At 33.3% G+C, this 20,298-nt stretch overlaps 2 protein-coding genes across 3 annotated transcripts; one reads left to right on the top strand and one right to left on the bottom strand.

Annotated features, from left to right (window-relative positions):
* Window positions 450-3,394, top strand: LOC109355381. 2 transcript variants are annotated; one of them, XM_019598517.1, is made up of 4 exons: window positions 450-628; window positions 1,106-2,447; window positions 2,758-3,190; window positions 3,257-3,394. In XM_019598517.1, exons 2-3 carry the CDS (start codon window positions 1,113-1,115, stop codon window positions 3,178-3,180), a joined length of 1,758 nt encoding a protein of 585 aa, XP_019454062.1. In that variant the 5' UTR covers window positions 450-628; window positions 1,106-1,112; the 3' UTR covers window positions 3,181-3,190; window positions 3,257-3,394. The 2 variants fall into 2 exon arrangements, with proteins under 2 accessions (XP_019454062.1, XP_019454061.1); XM_019598516.1 differs by having other exon boundaries at window positions 2,758-3,394.
* Window positions 9,482-14,417, bottom strand: LOC109353337 (5'-adenylylsulfate reductase-like 5). The gene is made up of 4 exons (XM_019595568.1): window positions 14,069-14,417; window positions 10,774-10,955; window positions 10,351-10,475; window positions 9,482-10,166 (listed from the first exon to the last, which is right to left on the bottom strand). Exons 1-4 carry the CDS (start codon window positions 14,216-14,218, stop codon window positions 9,730-9,732), a joined length of 894 nt encoding a protein of 297 aa, XP_019451113.1. The 5' UTR covers window positions 14,219-14,417; the 3' UTR covers window positions 9,482-9,729.

Below are 20,298 nucleotides of genomic sequence, written 5' to 3'. Positions count from 1 at the left end.
CAGCTAATTAAAAAACTAATTTTATCGAATAACTCGTTTAATATTTAATAAGCCACGTATAGAATTACAAGCTTGCAGCTATCTTCATAGGTACAAATTAACAACTATACACTATAAGTTCGTTCCTACAAAGTAATTTTGTCAATAGATCAATTATATATGAATTAAAATTATCTACACTATTCATTTGAGAAATATAAGAGAGATTAATTTTTTTACACATATTTTATTAAATATAATTAATAATTTTGACCCTTAAAAAAATTTAGTATCATATATGAACATCTCTACCTAATAGAGACTCCCCAATGTGGAAGAGGATTTACATGATTATGTACATATTTCATATTTCTGTTTTAAATATATATATATAAGTAGGTGGAGCCCACAAAGGAAGGGATAGGGGTGGAATTTGTAAGAAAGAATTTTGAAAATGAATAAAGATGAATACATTCCAATTCAAAGATCCATTAATGGAAAAACACAACACACCTCTCACTCTTTTACCGCGCATATAAACTCAGACACTAACCCTAAAAATACGTTCTCATAAACCCATTTTCACACACTCTTTCTCTCACTCTTCTCACAACACAGCTTCAAGATCTTCTTTCTTCCCCTTATAAAGGTACTTTTTTTTCTATGTGCTGGTTGATTTATAAGTTAAAGATGTAATTTTTTTCATTTTTTCTTCAGAAAATGAAATTGGGAATGCACTTTTTTTGTTTAATTAATTGGAAAGGGAGAAAAAAATACCATATTGTTCTACCCTTTTGGTGAATGTTTCAAAAGATTATGTTTTTGTTTAATTTCTGAAAATTAAAGTGAGTGGTTTTACTATTTATATAATTATAAACAGCCCCAGTTGCAAGATGAGTCATTTCTTAGTGTTTTGTTCAGAAAAGTTATGAACTTTAGCTCAAAATAGTTGAATCTGTAAATACTAGTTATTTCTTTGTTTTCTGCTTAGTAAAGTTATGAACATTCAGTCAAAGTTGTTGAAACAGTAAATGGGGGCATGCTTTCTGCATTAGAATACACAAAATGAGACATTTATGTGCATATTGTTATTGTTGTTAAATTATGAGGGTTTTGTTGGTTTCAGTTCAACAATGGTGGGAAGAGCTCTTAGTCCCGTGCTGCGGCGTGAGCTGGAAAATCTTGACAAAGATGCAGATAGTCGCAAATCTGCAATGAGAGCATTGAAGTTATATGTGAAAGATTTGGACTTTAAGACAATTCCTATATTTCTTGCACAAGTTTCTGAGACCAAGGAAACCGGTTCTTTATCTGGAGAATTCACGATTTCACTCTATGAAGTTCTTGCCCGGGTTCATGGAGTCAAGATTGTTCCCATGATAGACAGTATCTTGCAGTCCATAGTTCAGACCTTAGCTTCAAGTGCCGGGTCTTTCCCTCTTCAGCAAGCTTGCTCAAAGGTGATTCCGGCTATTGCAAGATATGGAATTGATCCTACAACACCAGAAGACAAGAAGAGGCATATAATTCATTCACTTTGTAAGCCTCTTTCGGATTCCCTTTCGAGTTCTCAAGAGTGTTTGTCTTTTGGAGCGGCCCTTTGCTTGAAGGCTCTTGTGGATTCTGATAACTGGCGATTTGCTTCGGATGAAATGGTAAACAAGGTTTGCCAGAATGTAGCTGTGGCATTAGAAGGGAAGTCCACTCAGACCAATTTACACATGGGCCTGGTTATGGCGCTAGCTAAGCGCAATCCTTTGATTGTTGAAGCATATGCAAGACTGCTCATACGATCTGGATTGAGAATACTTGACACTGGTGCCGAGCCTTTGGAGGGGAATTCCCAGAAGCGATTTGCGGCCATTCAGATGGTGAATTTTTTGATGAAATGTTTAGACCCGAGGAGCGTTCTCTCAGAAGTTGAGATGGTAATTGAAGAGATGGAGAAGTGTCAGTTTGATAAAATGGCATATGTCAAAGGTGCTGCATTTGAAGCTTTGCAAACTGCTAAGAAAGTTGCAATTGACAAAAACCCAAGACGTGTAAGGAGTCATGCTTCATTGACAGTGTCGAATTGCAGCAGAAGACATGATATGGAAGGTGACAGTTTTTCTGGCGATGAAGACCACTCTCCTATATCTTTTTCACCGGAATCACGAACCTTGGACTTTTTCCCTGGATATGAATCTGTTGTTGAGTCTCCCATTTCAACAAATCAGCCTTCGCTGAACTCCAACTATGAGCGAAGGAGTGTGAATAGGAAGCTATGGAGTCAAGAAAATGGAGGTGTTGATGTGTCTCTCAAGGATGGTTTGTTCTCAGAGGCAAGGCAGAGAAATGGTTTGTTGGAGCACTCTGTGGATGATGAACTTTCTAATGGAGATGAAGTTTTTACAGAGGAATTTTCTGGTTTCATGCACCGAAATCAACTGAATAGAGTATGCAGAAGTACCACCACAAGTCCACTGGTATGTCTCATATTCTATTGTACTTCCACGAATGAAATTGCGTCTGCTATGAGGAATCCTTTTACATATCCTTGTCAGTACAGTATTTTTTGAGGAAATAAGCTTAGTGGAAAATATATTAGAAAATGAAGATTTATTATTCTCGACATGAAATCTTGAAACAACCATAACAAGAATAGTATTTAACAATAATGGTATTTTTTAATTTTGAAACTTAATGGTTTCCTCAACCTTCATGTTTGTGACTAAACTCACAAGTTCTTGTTTTGTTCTAAATATATAATGTCTGTGTCTTCCGTTTTGTACTCAGAGAATCGGCACACGTGATGATACCAGAATGAAAATGTTTCAGACCCCTAGGAAGCTCTTTCACTCTTTTCAAGACCCAGATGATTTCAATTCAGATTGCTCTGAGAAGCAGAATAGAAGGATCAGGAGTCTATCATCGGGTAATATTGAGTGGAGCCCGGCATCTAATTCTAGATATAACTGGAACGGTTTTGCAGATCATGTAAAGTATGACGAAGGTGGACAAGAGTCAGTGTCATCGACAGATAACCTTCCTGGTGATGCTGATATGCAGATGCCTCCTGAAGTGGTGGTTCCTGAAAATCGACTTCGGAAGACTAAAAGCAAATTCGTTTGTGGCCTTTCTTTTGTTCTTGTTGCAATGGCTACTCCCTTGCTTTGGATCAACAGTCTGGAAGAAGGCCATTATCTTGTCCCAACATAATGTGCTCACTATAGTGTACAACTTGAGAATTAAGAGCATCCGAGGTGCGGTCTTGTGAAATCATTAGGTTGTGCAGAAGTAAAAGATCACGGGTATGAGTAATTTCATCGCACTTTTAGTTTTTGTGTAAAGAGTCTGTAAGAACTTTGAATTGAATTCTACCTTTCTGGTGGAGTGCACAACATGAATACCGAATTTGTTATTGTATGGATCATTTCATTCTGTTCAGTCAAATATAGATGAGGATATGGAGACTATATGTTATTAAACTTATCCTGATTTTTCATGTAATATCTGAAGTTACCTGTTTTTTCATTGATTGATTTGTAAGAATTAGCATGTTGAATTTGCTTCTTGGTTTTAACTATATTGGTGGATTAAGACATGTTAGTAAAATAAAAGTTGAAGTAATTGTAAAATGCATTTGTTTAAAGTAAGTGTCTAAGATTCTCCCTTTATCTGGTTGTGGATTCCAGTTCTAATTCTGCTATTCATGAATGGAACACTTTTATCACCAGAAATTGTACAATGCTAATTGTTAAGCCATTAGGCATAATGGAATATAATATTGCCTTTTCGAAGTTGTCCGACCCAACAATAATTCCGGATGTACCTCGATTTTACACATTATGGTTTTTCATGTAATTCTCCATCTAGTAGGATAAATGCTCGATTGTTGTTGGTTGGTATATTTTTCAATGTGTTGTCTAATTAGTTTGCTCAAAATGTCAGCAAAGACAATCTTAAGCATCATGTTATAGATTCTGGTTTTGTATATACTGCCTACTTCTCCACACACCTTCAGGATTTAGTTTAACAAAAAAATTCGTATGGAAACGCACGTAACATGTTATATTTGGAGACAAATATATTTTATGATTTTTCATAGCTTGAGCTTGGACTAAAGAGTTATACATCTCATCAAATCCATTCCTTCTAACTGACTGAGTTTCTTCATCCCTAGTACAAGAAACATTTATTAGAAGAGATCATGAGAATAACAACAACCAAGTCTTTATCACACATGGTAGGATTCGTTACATGGATCTAACACCATCATAATGTTCTGTTCTATTATAAATCATGTTCATCGACAAAACATTGATCTCTAAGTCTTTCTTAATTATTTCACCTATAGTTTTTCTTGGTCTCCATCTAGGAGTTGGACTAACCTCGATTTGATCTACTTTCCTTAATCATTTCGTCTATAGTTTTAGGTGTGTTTCTGAAAATTTATTAGTTGTGATCTTTAAAGTTTAATTGCATTCTAATACCAGGTGAGGATAATGACCTGTGTTCTCCAAAAAAAAAATTAACGGAGTAGATTTTTAAATAATAATTTAATAAATCATCAAACACATTATAATCTCATATTTTAATATTGGAGAGGATTCAAACCCAAAGTGAATGAAGAGATAACTACTTGATTATTTAATACTGCAATGGAAGGGTCATTTCTTTTAAACAAATGTAATTTTTGTTAAAATCAAATGTGGATTTTTTAAAGTTTCATAGAATCGTTGTTCAGCTTAGGAAAATTTTAATTGAATTTAAAATTAGGAACTTGGAATATTGGAATATTGTGCTTATAGATGAAATATTTGATCTTAATAACTCATTATCCTTGTTCATATTTTTGTATGTTTAGGTTGTGTATGTCATTGCTTCTTGAACTAGCTTTTAAGATTATAATGTATGGTTTTGCTTTTCTAAATTACAAATTTATTTATTGTGTTATCCAATTGTTTTTTACATGTCAATTGTTCTATAGTTGCAATACATAATTTATTTGTGTTAACCTCCAACAACACTATCAGGTAGAGCTCATAATAAAAGGGATCACTCATACTAAACTTTAAAGATTATATAGATTTCGTATATTATTCACAACTCATTTGTATTATTTTTTTTTGAAGAGTTAATAATAATTAAAAATGAAAGGTGGATGATGCAATAATAGAATATAACAATCATTTGCATATATTTTTTATTTTACTTAAATCATGATGGGCTTAATATAGAGGAACCAATGCAAAAAAAAATACTAAATATCTTAATATCTCCATCAAAAATTGATTTGGTAGTCTTGATGTGTTTTTTCGTTAGGTCATGTTATTATTTAGTATTTACCATCCAAAACTGAAGTTACTAAAATACAAAAAAGAAATTGAAAAGCTAAACTCTTTTTTTAAAAGAAATTTTATTGAAGAAAAAGGTACGAGAGTTACACCAAATTTACAAGTTATCAGGCCAATATAATCACCACATAATACAACATCTAAACATATGTAAAGGGATACCAACATATATACTTAAAAAATAAAATATTTCTGGTACTAGAAAATAAGATATTTCCTTTAGTCATTGAAATTAGGACAAATGTCTTTTTTTAGAAATATCTTTATAAAAAATAGTTAAATATGATACTATTATAATTTTAGTGACTGAATAAGATAAACATCTTATAGTATCATGAAATATTTTATTTTCATATACTATATAATGTAAAGGATCCCCACATATCTTACAACTATTCAGTAAACAGTTCCTGCAGTGATGTAAACAAAATCACACCCAAAAAAAAATCTGGAATTCCTAAATAAAATATCACATCCCTAATATTTTTGCTACAATAGGTGTCTTTAATTCCCATAATCTTTTGTAAACCTTGTTGTACTGCTAGAGCATTTAGTTTTGTATCTTGACTTTACTATATACACCCATTAGAGTATTTGGGTAATTATTATTATGGTCATTATATATGTGATAAATTATTTTTAAAATTATATGTGGGTCATGAATGAATTATAATTTTTTACACTTACAAAAAAACTCTAATTTTTATACATATATTAGACTAACTATTTCTCTATTAGAATCAAGTGTGATTTTTAAACAAAAATGTGTGATAAGTGTAATTAAATTAAAAAATATATAATATATTATAAAAACAAATACAAATAGTATACAAGTAAATATATTTTTATTATTTTTTATTCATTGCAATATAATATAAGAATAATTTAAACAATATATCCTTAAGATTATTAATGCATCTTGTAATGAGAATATATTGACTAATATAGTATTTGGACTTATTTGTAAATAAATGAGCGGTAGTTTATGTAATTTCAATAAAATTTAGAGAATATCAGTATAATTTACTCTTAAAAATATACCAGTTAATAATAAATGTGACCATCATATATAATAAATAAATAAATAAAAAGGAAATGATTTTTTCTCTCAAAGATGTACAATTTTGATCCTTAAAAATAGCATTATTACTTGATTAAATTACACAAATTTGGAGTGCCTCCTCAGATATATAATCCAAATTTAAAATCATACAAACATATCTTCTCGCATGTATTATTTATATTTTAGGTCTGAGTTCCGCTCCATGTTTAAACAATAATAATATAACATTCTGACATGAACAATATATATTTGTTTTTTTTATGGAACAAATATTTTTTATATATAACATAAATAGAAATCACAATATGCTAAATTGGACTTCAATGGTGGAGACAGAAAATTAATTTGAGAAAGGCATATGTTATACCAAGCATATATAACATGAATACAATAAACGATTTAAAATCATATAATTTTCAAACATATAAAAGGAAATAAATAATTATTCTCAATCATATTCCACTAATTAGTAGACCTGCCAACAATTTCATAGCTTAAAATCGAACATAATCTACATTAAAAAATAAATTTACACATTAAAATCAAACAGAATCTATAATTTGTCTGTGAAAAAAACAAAATAAATAAGGATTCAAGTATATAATGAAGAAGAGGTGGTTGATGGTTTAACTCATATTCTTTTAGTTCTTCTGAGTTTCTTCGTTGATAACTATTGCACTACATCATGAATTTTTCAAAGAGCACAATTGTGGTGGTTATTGCAATTTTCTTGTTAGCAATAGTAGCATGCATCGATGTTCAAACTCCCACTCAGGTGAGATATTCCTAAACATCTCATCATGAAAAAAAAAATGTATACGCTGTTATTGTATTATCTACCATTTATATATAATTATCATTAAAAAAAATCAGAAAATTAATATTAATGAATGATAGATCATATATTGACTCTGAATGAATCTTTACACCAATGATATATAAATATTACACTTTTTAATCATACTATATTTAGTGTTTTAAATTGTTATTAGATTTACCCCAATTGTATCATGCATGAAGGTAGAGGCTCCTAATGAAGTTATATTATAGTCCTAAACATTTAATTATATATTATACTTATACTTAGTGTTTTAAATTGTTGTTACATTTACAATTGTGAAAATTTATGAGAAATTCTCACTGAAACGCAACAATTATGATTACAATATTATTGTGAGAACTATCAAAACACTAACTATATTTATAAAATATCCTTTACTCGATCTGATGATATTTTTTACAAGTATTGTTTTTTTCTAAAACATTCGCTTGTATAATTTTATTGTAGGATAACACTCAACCTCAATCTGATCTAACCTATACAACTTATGCTCCACCTGGAACTTCAGAGAATAGCCAACATCATTCTCATATGTTCAGAAAAATACTGATACTTGTGATTGTGGTGGTTTTGATTCTCATTTTAATTGGTGGCGCCACCGTGTATCAAGGGTGTTTCATATTGTTGTAGAAGCCATTTTGTGATATTCATTTTTTATACACTGCTTTTATGATATTCTAGTAATGTAGTGTGTTCTAGATTATTATTATTATAAAAAATTATGCTCATTAGGAGCTTCGATAAATTACATTAAAAATTAATTAATTATTGTGAGCATTATTGCTTTTTATGATGTTCTCCTCCAAATATGTTTTGTTTACTATTTGAGTATTCTTGTATGTTAGGATATTTGTATTGAGGTGAAGGAATGTCCCTGATCAAGCAATATTTCATGTCTTAATTATTTTTTTATATATATTAGCTTTCACATTGATGTGAAATATTATGAAAAAATTAGGTGACAGGATAATCATTGGTAGAACATATATCAATGATGTTTTCTTATTCTATATGAAAAGCAATCACCATAAAAATATATATTTTTTAAACAACCAACATTTTCTTCACTAAGTCATGTAAGATCTCTTTATATTTTAAATGTTGGGAATTGGCTTGCATCAAGTTAGAATTCATTATGAGAAAAAAATATACATTAATATTGGAAGAATTTTTTTCTAACTATTATTTATAATTCACATTTAATTATCATTAACTTTTAAATACAGATAATACAAATAAATAATATATGATATATTGAATATGAAGAATGAGTGCTTGTGTTCAAAACCTTTTCTTGTTTTGTCTTTCCTTAAAAAGCCTCCTATCACTATCAGTATTTCCTTTGATCAAAAAAATATTCATATATTTTCGACTTTAGTGTAATGAAATATTATCGTTCCTAGTTGTTTTTTAGAATGTATCATATTAACTTAGAGAACATCAATTACCCTAATGTTTATTTGTGAATTGTGATTAGAGTAACCACCACTGCCACCACCACCACCACCACCACCACCACCAGCCGACCGACGCCTCCACCCCACCATCTTTCTCCTTCCATCTCTTAAACACCTACCATTCTTGAAACCCAAATGTGATTTCACAAATACAAGCACTGAAGAGATGACCAAAGAAGAAGACAGAAAAAGATAGATACCAAGATTCATATCAGGCAAAGGTCAAGTCAAGTTAAACATTAAAAACCAGTCAATGAGCACCACTTTAAGAAACCACAACCTTGGCCTCTAAAACCATTCTATATATATCACTCAATTGATTTCTATAAGTGAAATGTTCTTGTAGAACACTGCAAAAATAAAGAAGTAATACAAAAACAGCCGAGTACACGAGTCTCCCACCTAGTGAGGTCTGGAAATGGTAGATATATACAGTCTTATCTTCACAAGTGAAAATGTTGTCTCCAAAATTTGAACACATGACCTCCAAATCCAAATAAATACCTTTATTGTTGTGAGCCTCACCCTCTAATTGTAGATATAAAACAGTTGATTGAATGAACAACATTCAGCAACCTTTCTCTCGCAACTCTACTAGTAAATACCTGAACTTGAAAGATATAACAAACAAGTTTCTACAACCAACCCAAAGAGATGCACCCTCAAACAACAACTAGACAAGGTAGTATGTAATTGTTGTAGTCAAAAACACAAACTCGGTTTAGGAAGCAAAATGATGTCAGTATAAATAGGAAACAAGACAGATAGATAAGGAACTAATCCCTTTCCGGGTGAGTGACTGTGAGGCAGAAGATTCTTATATTACAGTAATGTGTATATATTTTCATTCACAAACAACTAATTTACAAAAAAAGGAAAGCAGTTCTCAAATTTACAAGCCTGTTTGCTTCCTCCAAAAACCAAACTTGAACATAAATCAACATTAAGCTATAAACACTAATGATAAAATTACTAAGCTCACTGCAGTTTGAGGATATTATCTCACAAAACTAAACTCTTCACTACCGTCAAAACGACATGGTAAGGTTTTTAGTTCAAACCTTGAGATGATGACCTAGCTGATGATGACTTACCCAGAGAAACAGAAGCCAGAGATGAAGCCCAAACCTGAGCACTTCTTGCCTTTTCGTGAAAGCTCCTTGTCTTGCATAGTCTTAGCTTGGTCCAAATCCTCCGGACATCAATCGCATGAAGCACACGACCCATTACTTGGCTTGTCTCCCCGAATATTTGCATGTTCAGATGAGGGATATAGGAAACCCAGAATGCTCGGAGACGCGATACAATCTTGGGAAATACAAAAAGAAGTATCCTCAAACAGAGAAACAATACAGAGAATACTAAGTAGGGTTCCCTGCTTGATATTTCTTTCAGAGACAAACCCATCATCAAGTTCATAGTTAAATTATCATCACTAGCGAAACTGCGTAGTTGACCAACAGCAATACTACCACTCGCTTCAAATCCTGAGACAAGTCAACTAAGTATAAGGTTACATATGTAAATTTTCATATGTAAATTCAGTTTTTAAAGAATATTTAAGGATAGTTTACAGTAATAACCTAGCTACCAAAGCAGAATCAGATTTAGAAAATGGATGTTTATCGAAAAACACTGGAAATTTGCAAACAAGATTCAGTGCAAGCTTACCTGTGTTTCTCTCATAAAATTCAATTAGGGGGAGAAGATTGTTTTGACCATGATATCTCACCCTTGAAGTCTGGTTCACCAGCAAGATAGCAGGCAAGCTATGGATTGCATATTTTGAATATAAGCTACAGAGCAGAACAAAGACATCAACAGATATATAAAGAAAGGCTATTACCAATTATGTACGCCAAAATATCGGCTGAACACAGAATGAAAATTAGAATACGAAAGAATATCTTATATCTTTATTACTTCGTGACATTAGCCTAACCAATAGGAAGCAGAGATATTGCTGAAGGAGTAAAATTAACTACTTAAACTTGTAAAGCACATCCCCAAACCAAGCAAATAGCATATAGAAAAATGAATGAATTTCATTATTATCCATAAACTTAAAAACAGAAGCAGAGTTTAGTTCAAGACCTTGGCAAAGCTGATGATAATTCCAGAGACAAATGTTCTACTTGAGGAAACATGGAACTAAGAGTTTCAAATTCAGGAAGCATTCTGCGAGAAAATGGGCTCCAGGAAGCATAGAAGAGTATAGAAGAATGTCCAATGCTCTTTCTCCCGGACAAAACTCCTTCTATGAAATTTCCACCCACCTTAACAAAAGAAAATGAAAAAGTAAATACTCATGATCAGAATAGGCAAATCGGTATAAGTTAACAAAATAAAGGAGAGGAGTTAGCAAAATATAATGAAATCTTTAAATCTATGTAACTATTAGCTCAGATAATGAGATCAAAAGACAGATCAAAATATTCATGAAACAAAACTCCAATAGTTCCCCAGCATCTCAAAACAAAATTGAAAAATGACAGACATGGTACGTAATGTTTAGATACAGCAATTTGTGCCATTTATTTTGTATAGTCAGAAGAAATTGTGGTAGAGCTTAAAGAATCATTAAAAATGATAGAAAAGTCATGCAATGATACACTGAACGAAAGGAAACTGCTTAGCTACTCAGATTCGATTTCCATCAACAAAAATGAGCCAAAAACATTGTCAGAAACTGAATTATCGTTTAGCATGTCACTCCAATCAATATAAATAGGGGTGTTATCTTAAATCCAATAAAAAAACCAATTAGTTTACAATTCCTTGGAATTTTAAATCGGAAAGTGATTATCGTTTTAAAATGAAGTCCAGGACACATTTAATAAAATAAATAAAAACGAGGGCTGGGTGCACGGGGCTCCCGTCTAGGGATAGCAACGGGGCGGGTCTGGGTCCACCTTCAACAACCCCGAACCTGATTTCCTCGGGGTTGAAAAAATGAACCCATTCCTGACCCTGTCAGGCTTCCGGTTTTACTGACCCAGCCCCGAACCCACTTCAACCTCCGACTCGAACACATATAAGGGTAGTTTCGTAAAACCCTTATATACATAAAATCCTGACTTTACTAATATATATGTCTCTGTGTGTGAATGAGGGATTAGGATGGGTATCGTCAAACCCGAAAAGGGATGAAAAAATAAACCTGAATTTGAACCCTTCAAGTTAGGGTTTCCCCATCAAACTCGGGTTGGTTTGGGAGGGTACCCATGGGTTCAAGTTATATTGTCATCCCTACTCCCACCAAGTGGATCTGAGGAGGGTAGATGTACGCAGTTTTACCCTCACAAGTGAAAAGGTTGTTTCAGGATTTGAACCTGTGACCTCCAAGTCACAAGGCAAACAATCATATCGTTGCGCTGAGGCTCACCCTCTTGAAGTCTAGAAGCCATTTTATATGAAGCCAATTTATTTTGCACCAAAAAATCAAGAGTAATTACTATTCGGATTTAGAACTAAAAATATGAGTATTATTAAGTAAGAAGAACAAAAATTATAATTAAAAGTCGTAAGTCTCAAAATGAAACTGTCCTAAACCCTCTACTCAAATTTACTTCTGACTAGAGTAGTAGGCTTCAGGTTCACAACTGTTCTTCTCCATGATTTGTGCTTGTCCTTATTACCACTTTTCACACCAAGTATCTAACTGAAATGGTGTTTGGCTTTGACCTTTGGGTATTATTTGGGTCAGTTAACATAACATATTATGATGGGCTAAGACTTCTTGGCCAAATCAAGAACAATTTTGAAGCCAAGTCTTCATCTCATTTGAAAAGGAATAGATTAATTAAGGACCACATAAGTGGAACGAAAGGTCTAGATTTGATGATGAGCTCACAATTGTGGTTCATTGCTAAGCTCATGGATGGAGAACTCTCCATCATTTTGGGCTTGACCAGAAATGCGATCCGACCCAATAAACCCACATTACAACCTGACAAGGAATACATGTGGGGTAGCTAACCTCACCCCACATTTTTTATAGTTGGTGGAGGCTATGCTCTACTTTTTCAATTGGACCAAAAATCATGTGGACTTCCTTTTTAAACATTTCATTTAAGGGTACTTATAGGAATGAAATATGATTTAAATTTTTTTTAACACTCTTTCTCTCTCTTTCAAACACCATATGTACACGATTCCTAGGAGCGACACTTGTTGGGAGAGGCAGCCACGAACACCGAAAGGGATTATTTCCTTAATCCTTACCCAAAAGATGAGGGGATACTCTTGGTAGTATAAAAAAACACCATATGTACAAGGAAATCTTCGCAATTTCCATTGCCGGACTTAAGAAGCAACATCATTCACAAAATCTTTAACTAATTGGTCGTGGCCATATGCCATTCGTTAAATAAACATAATAATCTTCACGAAACATAATGATTTGAACATGTGAAAGCTAGGCTTCAAATTCAATTGTGATGCCTTTTATTTTCTAACTATCCATAGGTTTGATGCAAGAAGATCCAACAAAACTGACCATCATACTTACAATATATATATATATATATATATATATATATATCAATTCAGCCAAAAAAACAAATACTACAAGTCTACAATATCTATACTTGTGCCCAATTAACAAAGCACAGGATGGTTCTCCTTCCCTAAAGTGGTAATAGAAATATCAAATGTTGAAAGTTGTATGATGAATTCAATTGTTTGTTACAAATTAGAGATACAATTATAAAAGAAAATTGACCAAATAGAATAGGAAATATCCCAACATGCCTTCCTTCAATATTATGTTCATGTCTATCTCCCAAAATTAGAACATGATCAAATATGATTCTCCAATCATAAAGGTTATATATGCAATCTACTGAAAATGGAAATGATATCATTCATATCAAATCACAAACCCAATTGTTCAAACTAGCAAAACATTATACCACAATCCAATAAATCATAATCCCAGGAACACAGACAGAGAACAAAAACCAATCTAGATATCTACAAATTAAAACAAAATCAACAAAGGGTGACCACGTGCATCAGACTCCCACCTTATTGGTCCCGAGAGGGTCTTACCCTTCCAAGCAAAAAAGACTGTATCCAACTACGAATGATATCTTCTCACCTAAGGTAAGGAACTAATCTATTTCGGGGTGCGTGGTTGTCCCTACTAACAAGTGTCGCTATCAGGAATCGAACCCTTGACCTTTTGGTCTTTCTGGGGATCTACATGGCCTTACACCACAATACCAACTCCTTATTAGGACTATTTCCAATATTTGAAACCATGACATTAACAACATTACCATTGTGCCGAACCTATAAAAGAAAATCAGCAATAAAAGAAATCCCACAAAGATAATTACAAAAAAACAGAGAAAAAAGGGAAATTGAAATGAGCGAAAAGTGGTACCTGAAGAGGTGGATTAGATTGGATCAGGAATGGGCACTGAGATTGAAGATTATAGAGAAACGAAGAAGGTTGTGGAAAGCACAAAAGGGATGAACATGCTAATTGAAACAAAGATAAAAGTAAAACAAAAAGAAGCGATGGTGGTGCCATTGAAAATGATGGAGAAGTAAATACAAGACAAACCAGAGGGTAAAAAAGGAAAACAAAAAATTAATCTTTGGGTTGTGGGTCTGGTCTTGTTTTCTCTTTAATTTAAGAGTTGCGGCGGTGAGTACGGTGGTGGTGGTGGTGGCGGTGGCTGATTGAAGAGCAAAAAAAATATGGAAAGAGAAGGAAACAAAAAATGCAAGTAGAAATCGGAATGATGTGTGTATATTTAAGGTGAATGAAAGTTTCTCTCTCTTTGAGAAATTCATTAAATTATTATTAACAGTCTTTTTCTCTCTCTTATCCCAATTATGCGTCATGTGTGAGTGATTTTCAACACCAAAATCAACTATTTCTTTTTTTTAATAGGATTGAGATTCAATAAGATAATAAATTTAAAAAACTTATTTTACGTTTTAATATTAATTTTAGTGGAATTTAATAGTTAAGATTTATTCACTAATTTAAACTATTAGATTTCCTTATAATTAATAATTAGAATATGGGGTAAGTGAATCTCCTCTTTCTTTTTTTGTTTTTATTTTTTTTTCTATTTTTCAAATATGTCTATATATACAAATATGAGAAGATGGATAAATGACTTATTTTTTTACTACTCTATTCATAATGCATGAATATATTTATGATTAACGTGATGACTTAATTGATTAACTCAACTGTTTTTTTGTTAAATCGGTGTTTCTTTTACATCTGGTTTCTGTTTCAATTCTATTGCACTGGTTAATCGATTAACGGGTTGCCTTAATCGATTAACAGGTTTGTTTTGTGTTATAACTGATTTCTGTTTCAACCGTTTAACTGATTGCAACGAATCCAACTATAAAAACTGCCAAGCATAAATAGTGGCAACTTCCAGAAAACTGTAGCATTGTATTCCATTGTATATGACTGATTTTAGAGAGCATATTTCATTTTGTGTATTCTGTTTTTTCAAGAGAGTTGCATGTGTGAGGAAGAGGGTTACCATGCTTAATTGATTTTTGATTTGCATATTGTTTTTCACATTCTTATGCTCATATGTTCATGCATTATTTGTAAAGATCGTTGGAGAGATATAATTGATTACTGTTTTTTATTAACTCACGTGTTCTTGATGGCTTGAGTGACTAGTGAGTGAGTTAGTCTTAAGGTCTTTTTACTTGTAATATTTCAAGCATTATTGTGCTTATAATACCTTGCTGTTTTAATCTGTTTTTGTGTATTTTGGATTGATCTCTTGGTGTCGTACCACCATAGAGATTGAGATTCTTCACCGAGACTAGGAGGTCTTGATTTGAGAACAAGAATCTTGGCTGGGGCTGTTTCGCGAGAAATGTTTTCTCAGGCGATAGGTAGAGTAAAACCAAGGGTTTAGTTGTTCTAGATTTCAAGAAAGAAGCGTCCTATGTTCTTGTAAATTGAATTGGTGTGTGTGATCATACGTATATTCAATATTGTGAAGAAGAAAATCTCCCAAGATCATAAGGGGAGGACTAGATGTAGTTTGTAGTGGACTACAAACGAACCAAGATAAAAATCCATCTTTGCATGTTTTTCCCTCCTTAAATCTTCTTTACTTTTCTTGCTGTTTCATTTTGAGTTAATAGCTGATATTTTGCATAATTATTCACTACCATATGCTTATTAATATTGCTTAAAAATATCTGCTTTACCTTTGTTCAATTGTTTTTAAATAACTGTGTAATTTTCCTCTCTGATCATTCTGTTATGTGCATGTGTTAATCGATTAAGATAAGGTTTAATCGATTAATTTGGCTGTTTCCAGAATTGGGTTTTGGTGTGAAAAGCGGTGATTGATAACTGCTACACCTATTCAACCCCCTCCTTTTTAGGTGTTTCTAGGTCAGTGATACCTAACAAGTGGTATCAAAGCTAGTATGACGTGCTAGCTCAACCGTATCCGCGTGATCCTTAGGGAATTTAAATGGGTTCCACCAACCCCTTTGGCGGTGATGACACATCCATTAATTGCCCTCCCATATTCAGTAGCGAGGGATACACCTACTGGAAAGTCCGAATGAAGAAGAGGCTATTGATTCGGACATTTGGGAATCCGTAATCAATGGTCCTTTCGTCCCACTTCACTTAGTGGATGGCGAACCGAAAGAAAATCCCAAAAGCTTATGGACCGATGATGAGCGCAAGAAGGTCCAGTTCAACCTTCGTGCCAAAAATATAATTATCTCGACCCTATCTTACGATGAATTCTTTCGGGTGTCTCAATGTCAAAGTGCCAAGGAAATGTGGGACACTTTACAAGTGAATCACGAAGGCATTAGCGAGGTCAAGCGCGCCAGGCTGAACGCGCTTACACATGAATATGAATTATTTCGTATGTTACCAAGTGAATCGATTGGCGGCATGCAAAAGCGATTCACTCACATTATTAATCATCTTATTGCTCTAAATAAAATGTTTACCAGAGGAGAACTCACTAATAAAGTTTTACGTTGTCTTGACAGGAGATGGCAACCTAAAGTGACGACAATCATGGAGTCCAAGGATCTAGATTCCATGCCGTTGGCAACACTATTCGGAAAGCTTCAAGAGCATGAGATGGAGCTTGGGCGTGTGACCATGCATACGGAGTCTGATCGGAAAAAGAAAGGAATATCTCTTAAAGCTACAACATCACAACCCAATGAAGAGATGGAAAATGACGACTCTGACTCAGACATTGATGAAGAAACGCTAAATCTTCTTGTGCAAAATTTGGAAAGTTCCTAAAAAAGAAAGGAGGATTTAGACGATTTCAAAAGAAAGAAGCGCGAGAATCAACTAAGAAAGGCAAGAATAAGGAGCGTTTCACTTGCCATGAATACGGTAAGCTCGGTCACATGAAGTTTTAGTGTCCCACTTACTTGAAGAAAGTTGATTCAGAGAAGAGCACTCCCCAGGACTTCAAATCGAAAAAGGCATACATTGTTTGGGATGTACGAGAAGAAGAAAAAATATCAAGCACCTCGGATGAAGAGGAGACCGCCAAACTATGCTAAATGACCATACCAGATGAGGTGTGCGAATCAGGTAGTAAGGATGCTATAAATGAGGTATATTCTGACACATCACTCATCCTCTTCTTCTGATTCTCCCTCATATGATGTTTTATATGATGCTTATGTTGAGATGCATGAAGAGCTCAAGAAATTAGCAAAAATTAGTGCTGATAGAAAAAGAATAATTTTGCTAAATGATCAGAAAATAATTCAACTACAAAAAGAATTAGATGAGCTAAAATTGGAAAATGAAACTTTAGATCTAATTTTTTCTTATACTTCATGCGACTGCTCTAAAAGTAATTTATGTCAAACAAATACTTGTGAGTCTTGTGAGGACTTGAAAAACGAGAATTTTAAACTAAATGAAAAATTCGCAAAACTTACAAATAGTAAACACCAATTAGATACTCTGCTTAGTAAAACGAGAAACATTGGTGACCACACAGGATTAGGGTATGTTCCCCCATCCCATAGAAATAGACCATATAAGACACCTCTAACTCGTCCAAATAAAAAGTCTAATAAGAAAAGTAGAGTTCCTACATGTTTCTATTGTGGCACATATGGCCACACCTCTCATTCCTGCTACATCAAGAGATATGGGATACTCAGTGGTGTTTACGCTTGGGTAAGAAAGGGAGATAACTCCCTTGTTACTAACAGAAAAGGACACAACATAATTTGGGTACTTGAAACTAGCAGGTGATCTATTTTGCACGTATGTCTTCGAACACATGGGCAACATTGGTATCTTGATAGCGGATGTTCGAGACATATGACTGGAGACAAGTCAAAATTCCTAGACTTGTCATTAAAAGAAAAAGGTTTCGTCACTTATGGAGACAACAAAAAAGGAAGAATCTTAGGCACCAGGAAGATTGGCAACTCAACTCATGCTATAATCGAGATTGTTCTATACATAGACGGTTTGGAACATAATCTGTTGAGCATCAACCAACTATGCTACAAAGGTAATCATGTATCATTTGACTCTGATTGTTGTATCATTCGTGACATATTATCTAATAATGTAAAATTTGTCGGATACAGTGTAAATAATATTTATATGGTTAATCTCGAGGATGTCACTTCCTTGTTTTCAAAATGTTTTATTTCAAAAGAAGATGACACCTCATTTTGGCATAGACGAGTCGCTCACATTCATGTGAAACATTTAGAAAAATTATCTAAAAATAATTTGGTAATCGGTCTACCAAAACTCGATTTTAAAACTCAGGATTCTTGTGACATGTGTCAAAAATGTAAACAAGTAAAGAACTCATTTAATAAGTAGAATGTGATATCCACTACTAGACATTTGGAGCTTCTCCATATGGACTTGTTTGGACCGTCGCAAATTATGAGTTTTGGTGGAAGTTATTACGCTTTGGTAATAGTTGATGATTTTTCTAGATTCACGTGGACTTTGTTTTTAGCATCAAAGAGCGGTGCATATAAATATTTTAAAGGTCTAGTCAAACAAATTCAAAACAGTCTAACCTGAAAATTATATACATACGATCCGATCATGACGGAGAATTTGAAAATCATAAATTTAATAAATTTTGTAATAAGCATGACATCATGCATCAGTTCTTAGCTCCTCGTACCCCTAAAAAATGGAGTTGTTGAGATGAAAAATAGAGTTCTAGAGGAACTCGCGAGGACCATGCTAAATGACAGCAAGGCTCCAAAATATTTCTAGGCTGATGCAGTTCACACTGCCTGTTGTAATCAATAGAATACTACTTAGACCTACTTTTTTGAAAACACCTTATGAAATTCTTAAAGTTCGAAAACCGAATATTGCTCATCTTCATGCATTCGGGTGCAAATGTTTTATTTTAAATAATGGAAAAAAATCTTTAGGAAAATTTGACTCGAAGGCTGATGATGGCATATTCTTAGGGTATTCATTACATAGTAATGTTAGGTATCAGTGGCGGAATACACCTAGAAGGGGGGTTGAATAGGTGTGGCGGAGCTCAAGTTCCACTTTTTGGGTTTTTACACATTTGCTGAAAATGCCCAGTTAATCGATTAAGCATTGTTCATAATCGATTAACCAGTAACAGAACCAGAATGATTAGAACATCAACTTGCACAGTTATTAACCAACACATAAACATATATACAACAAATACTTTTAGTCAAGATTAACAAGAACATAGCAAGGAACAAGCATGCAAAACATTAGCTCCAAACTCACATTAAAACATCTTGAAATATAAAAGAGAAAATGATAGAAAAGATTGCGCATGGATTTTATCCTGGTTTGTTTTGATGTCCACTGCAAAACTACATCCAGTCATTCCCTCTGATTTGGGAGAATTTCCTTCTTCACTATAGAACACAATGTACGTTACATACACACTTCCAAATACAAGACTCAAACGCTCCTTTTTTGGAACCCAAAGAACTTCGTCACCCTTGGTTTGAACTTTCCCAAAACCGCCTCCCAAGAAAACCTTTCTTACGCGATTCGGCCCCAGCCAAGGTATCGCTCTTTATCCTAATACCTCCAAGTATTTGTGTGAAGAACACCTTACCTAACCGTAGTTAGGATTTTCCCAATCCTTGAATAACAATGCTTTGAGTTATGAAGGAGTACTTAATACTCGGATATTACAATAAAGATCAAAGCCTAAAAGAACTCACAAGACGTCCTAGTCTAATATGAATGTTCGTGCATGAGGTTTCTGAAAATATGCAATCATAAAGAACTGTCTCTTTTTCTTTTCAAGAAACACAAGAATGATGCAAGAAAGCTTTTCAAAGAATCATGCAATATGAATATGAAAACTAAAGCCTTAGCATGATCTAATTTTTCTCCTAATTCAACACTCTCTAATAGTTTCTAACAATGATGATCTATCTCTTTTCTCTGTGTTTTTTTTCTCTTAGTCGTTTCTGCAATTAGCCAATATTTATACAAAACATATTTTGCCTATAAAAACGGTTTTTCAGTTATGCAGTTGAAACAACAGAAAACACTCACGTTAATCGATTAAGTCATGGGGTTAATCGATTAACCAGTGTATTTTTAATACATGATTAAATGGT

This window comes from Lupinus angustifolius, chromosome LG08 (genome assembly GCF_001865875.1).
Source record: "Lupinus angustifolius cultivar Tanjil chromosome LG08, LupAngTanjil_v1.0, whole genome shotgun sequence".
NCBI lineage: Eukaryota > Viridiplantae > Streptophyta > Magnoliopsida > Fabales > Fabaceae > Lupinus > Lupinus angustifolius.
The sequence above is the reverse complement of the archived record's forward strand: the minus strand, read 5'-3'. Positions and strand labels throughout refer to the sequence as shown.

Coding starts and splice junctions, on each gene's coding strand:
- LOC109355381 (XM_019598517.1), top strand. CDS start 1,113: ATGGTGGGAAGAGCTCTTAGTCCCGTGCTGCGGCGTGAGCTGGAAAAT. Junction 2,448..2,757: donor GTACCACCACAAGTCCACTG/GTATGTCTCATA, acceptor TTTTGTACTCAG/AGAATCGGCACACGTGATGA.
- LOC109353337 (XM_019595568.1), bottom strand. CDS start 14,218: ATGGCACCACCATCGCTTCTTTTTGTTTTACTTTTATCTTTGTTTCAA. Junction 10,956..14,068: donor AATCTAATCCACCTCTTCAG/GTACCACTTTTC, acceptor TCTTTTGTTAAG/GTGGGTGGAAATTTCATAGA. Junction 10,167..10,350: donor ATTTTATGAGAGAAACACAG/GTAAGCTTGCAC, acceptor GACTTGTCTCAG/GATTTGAAGCGAGTGGTAGT.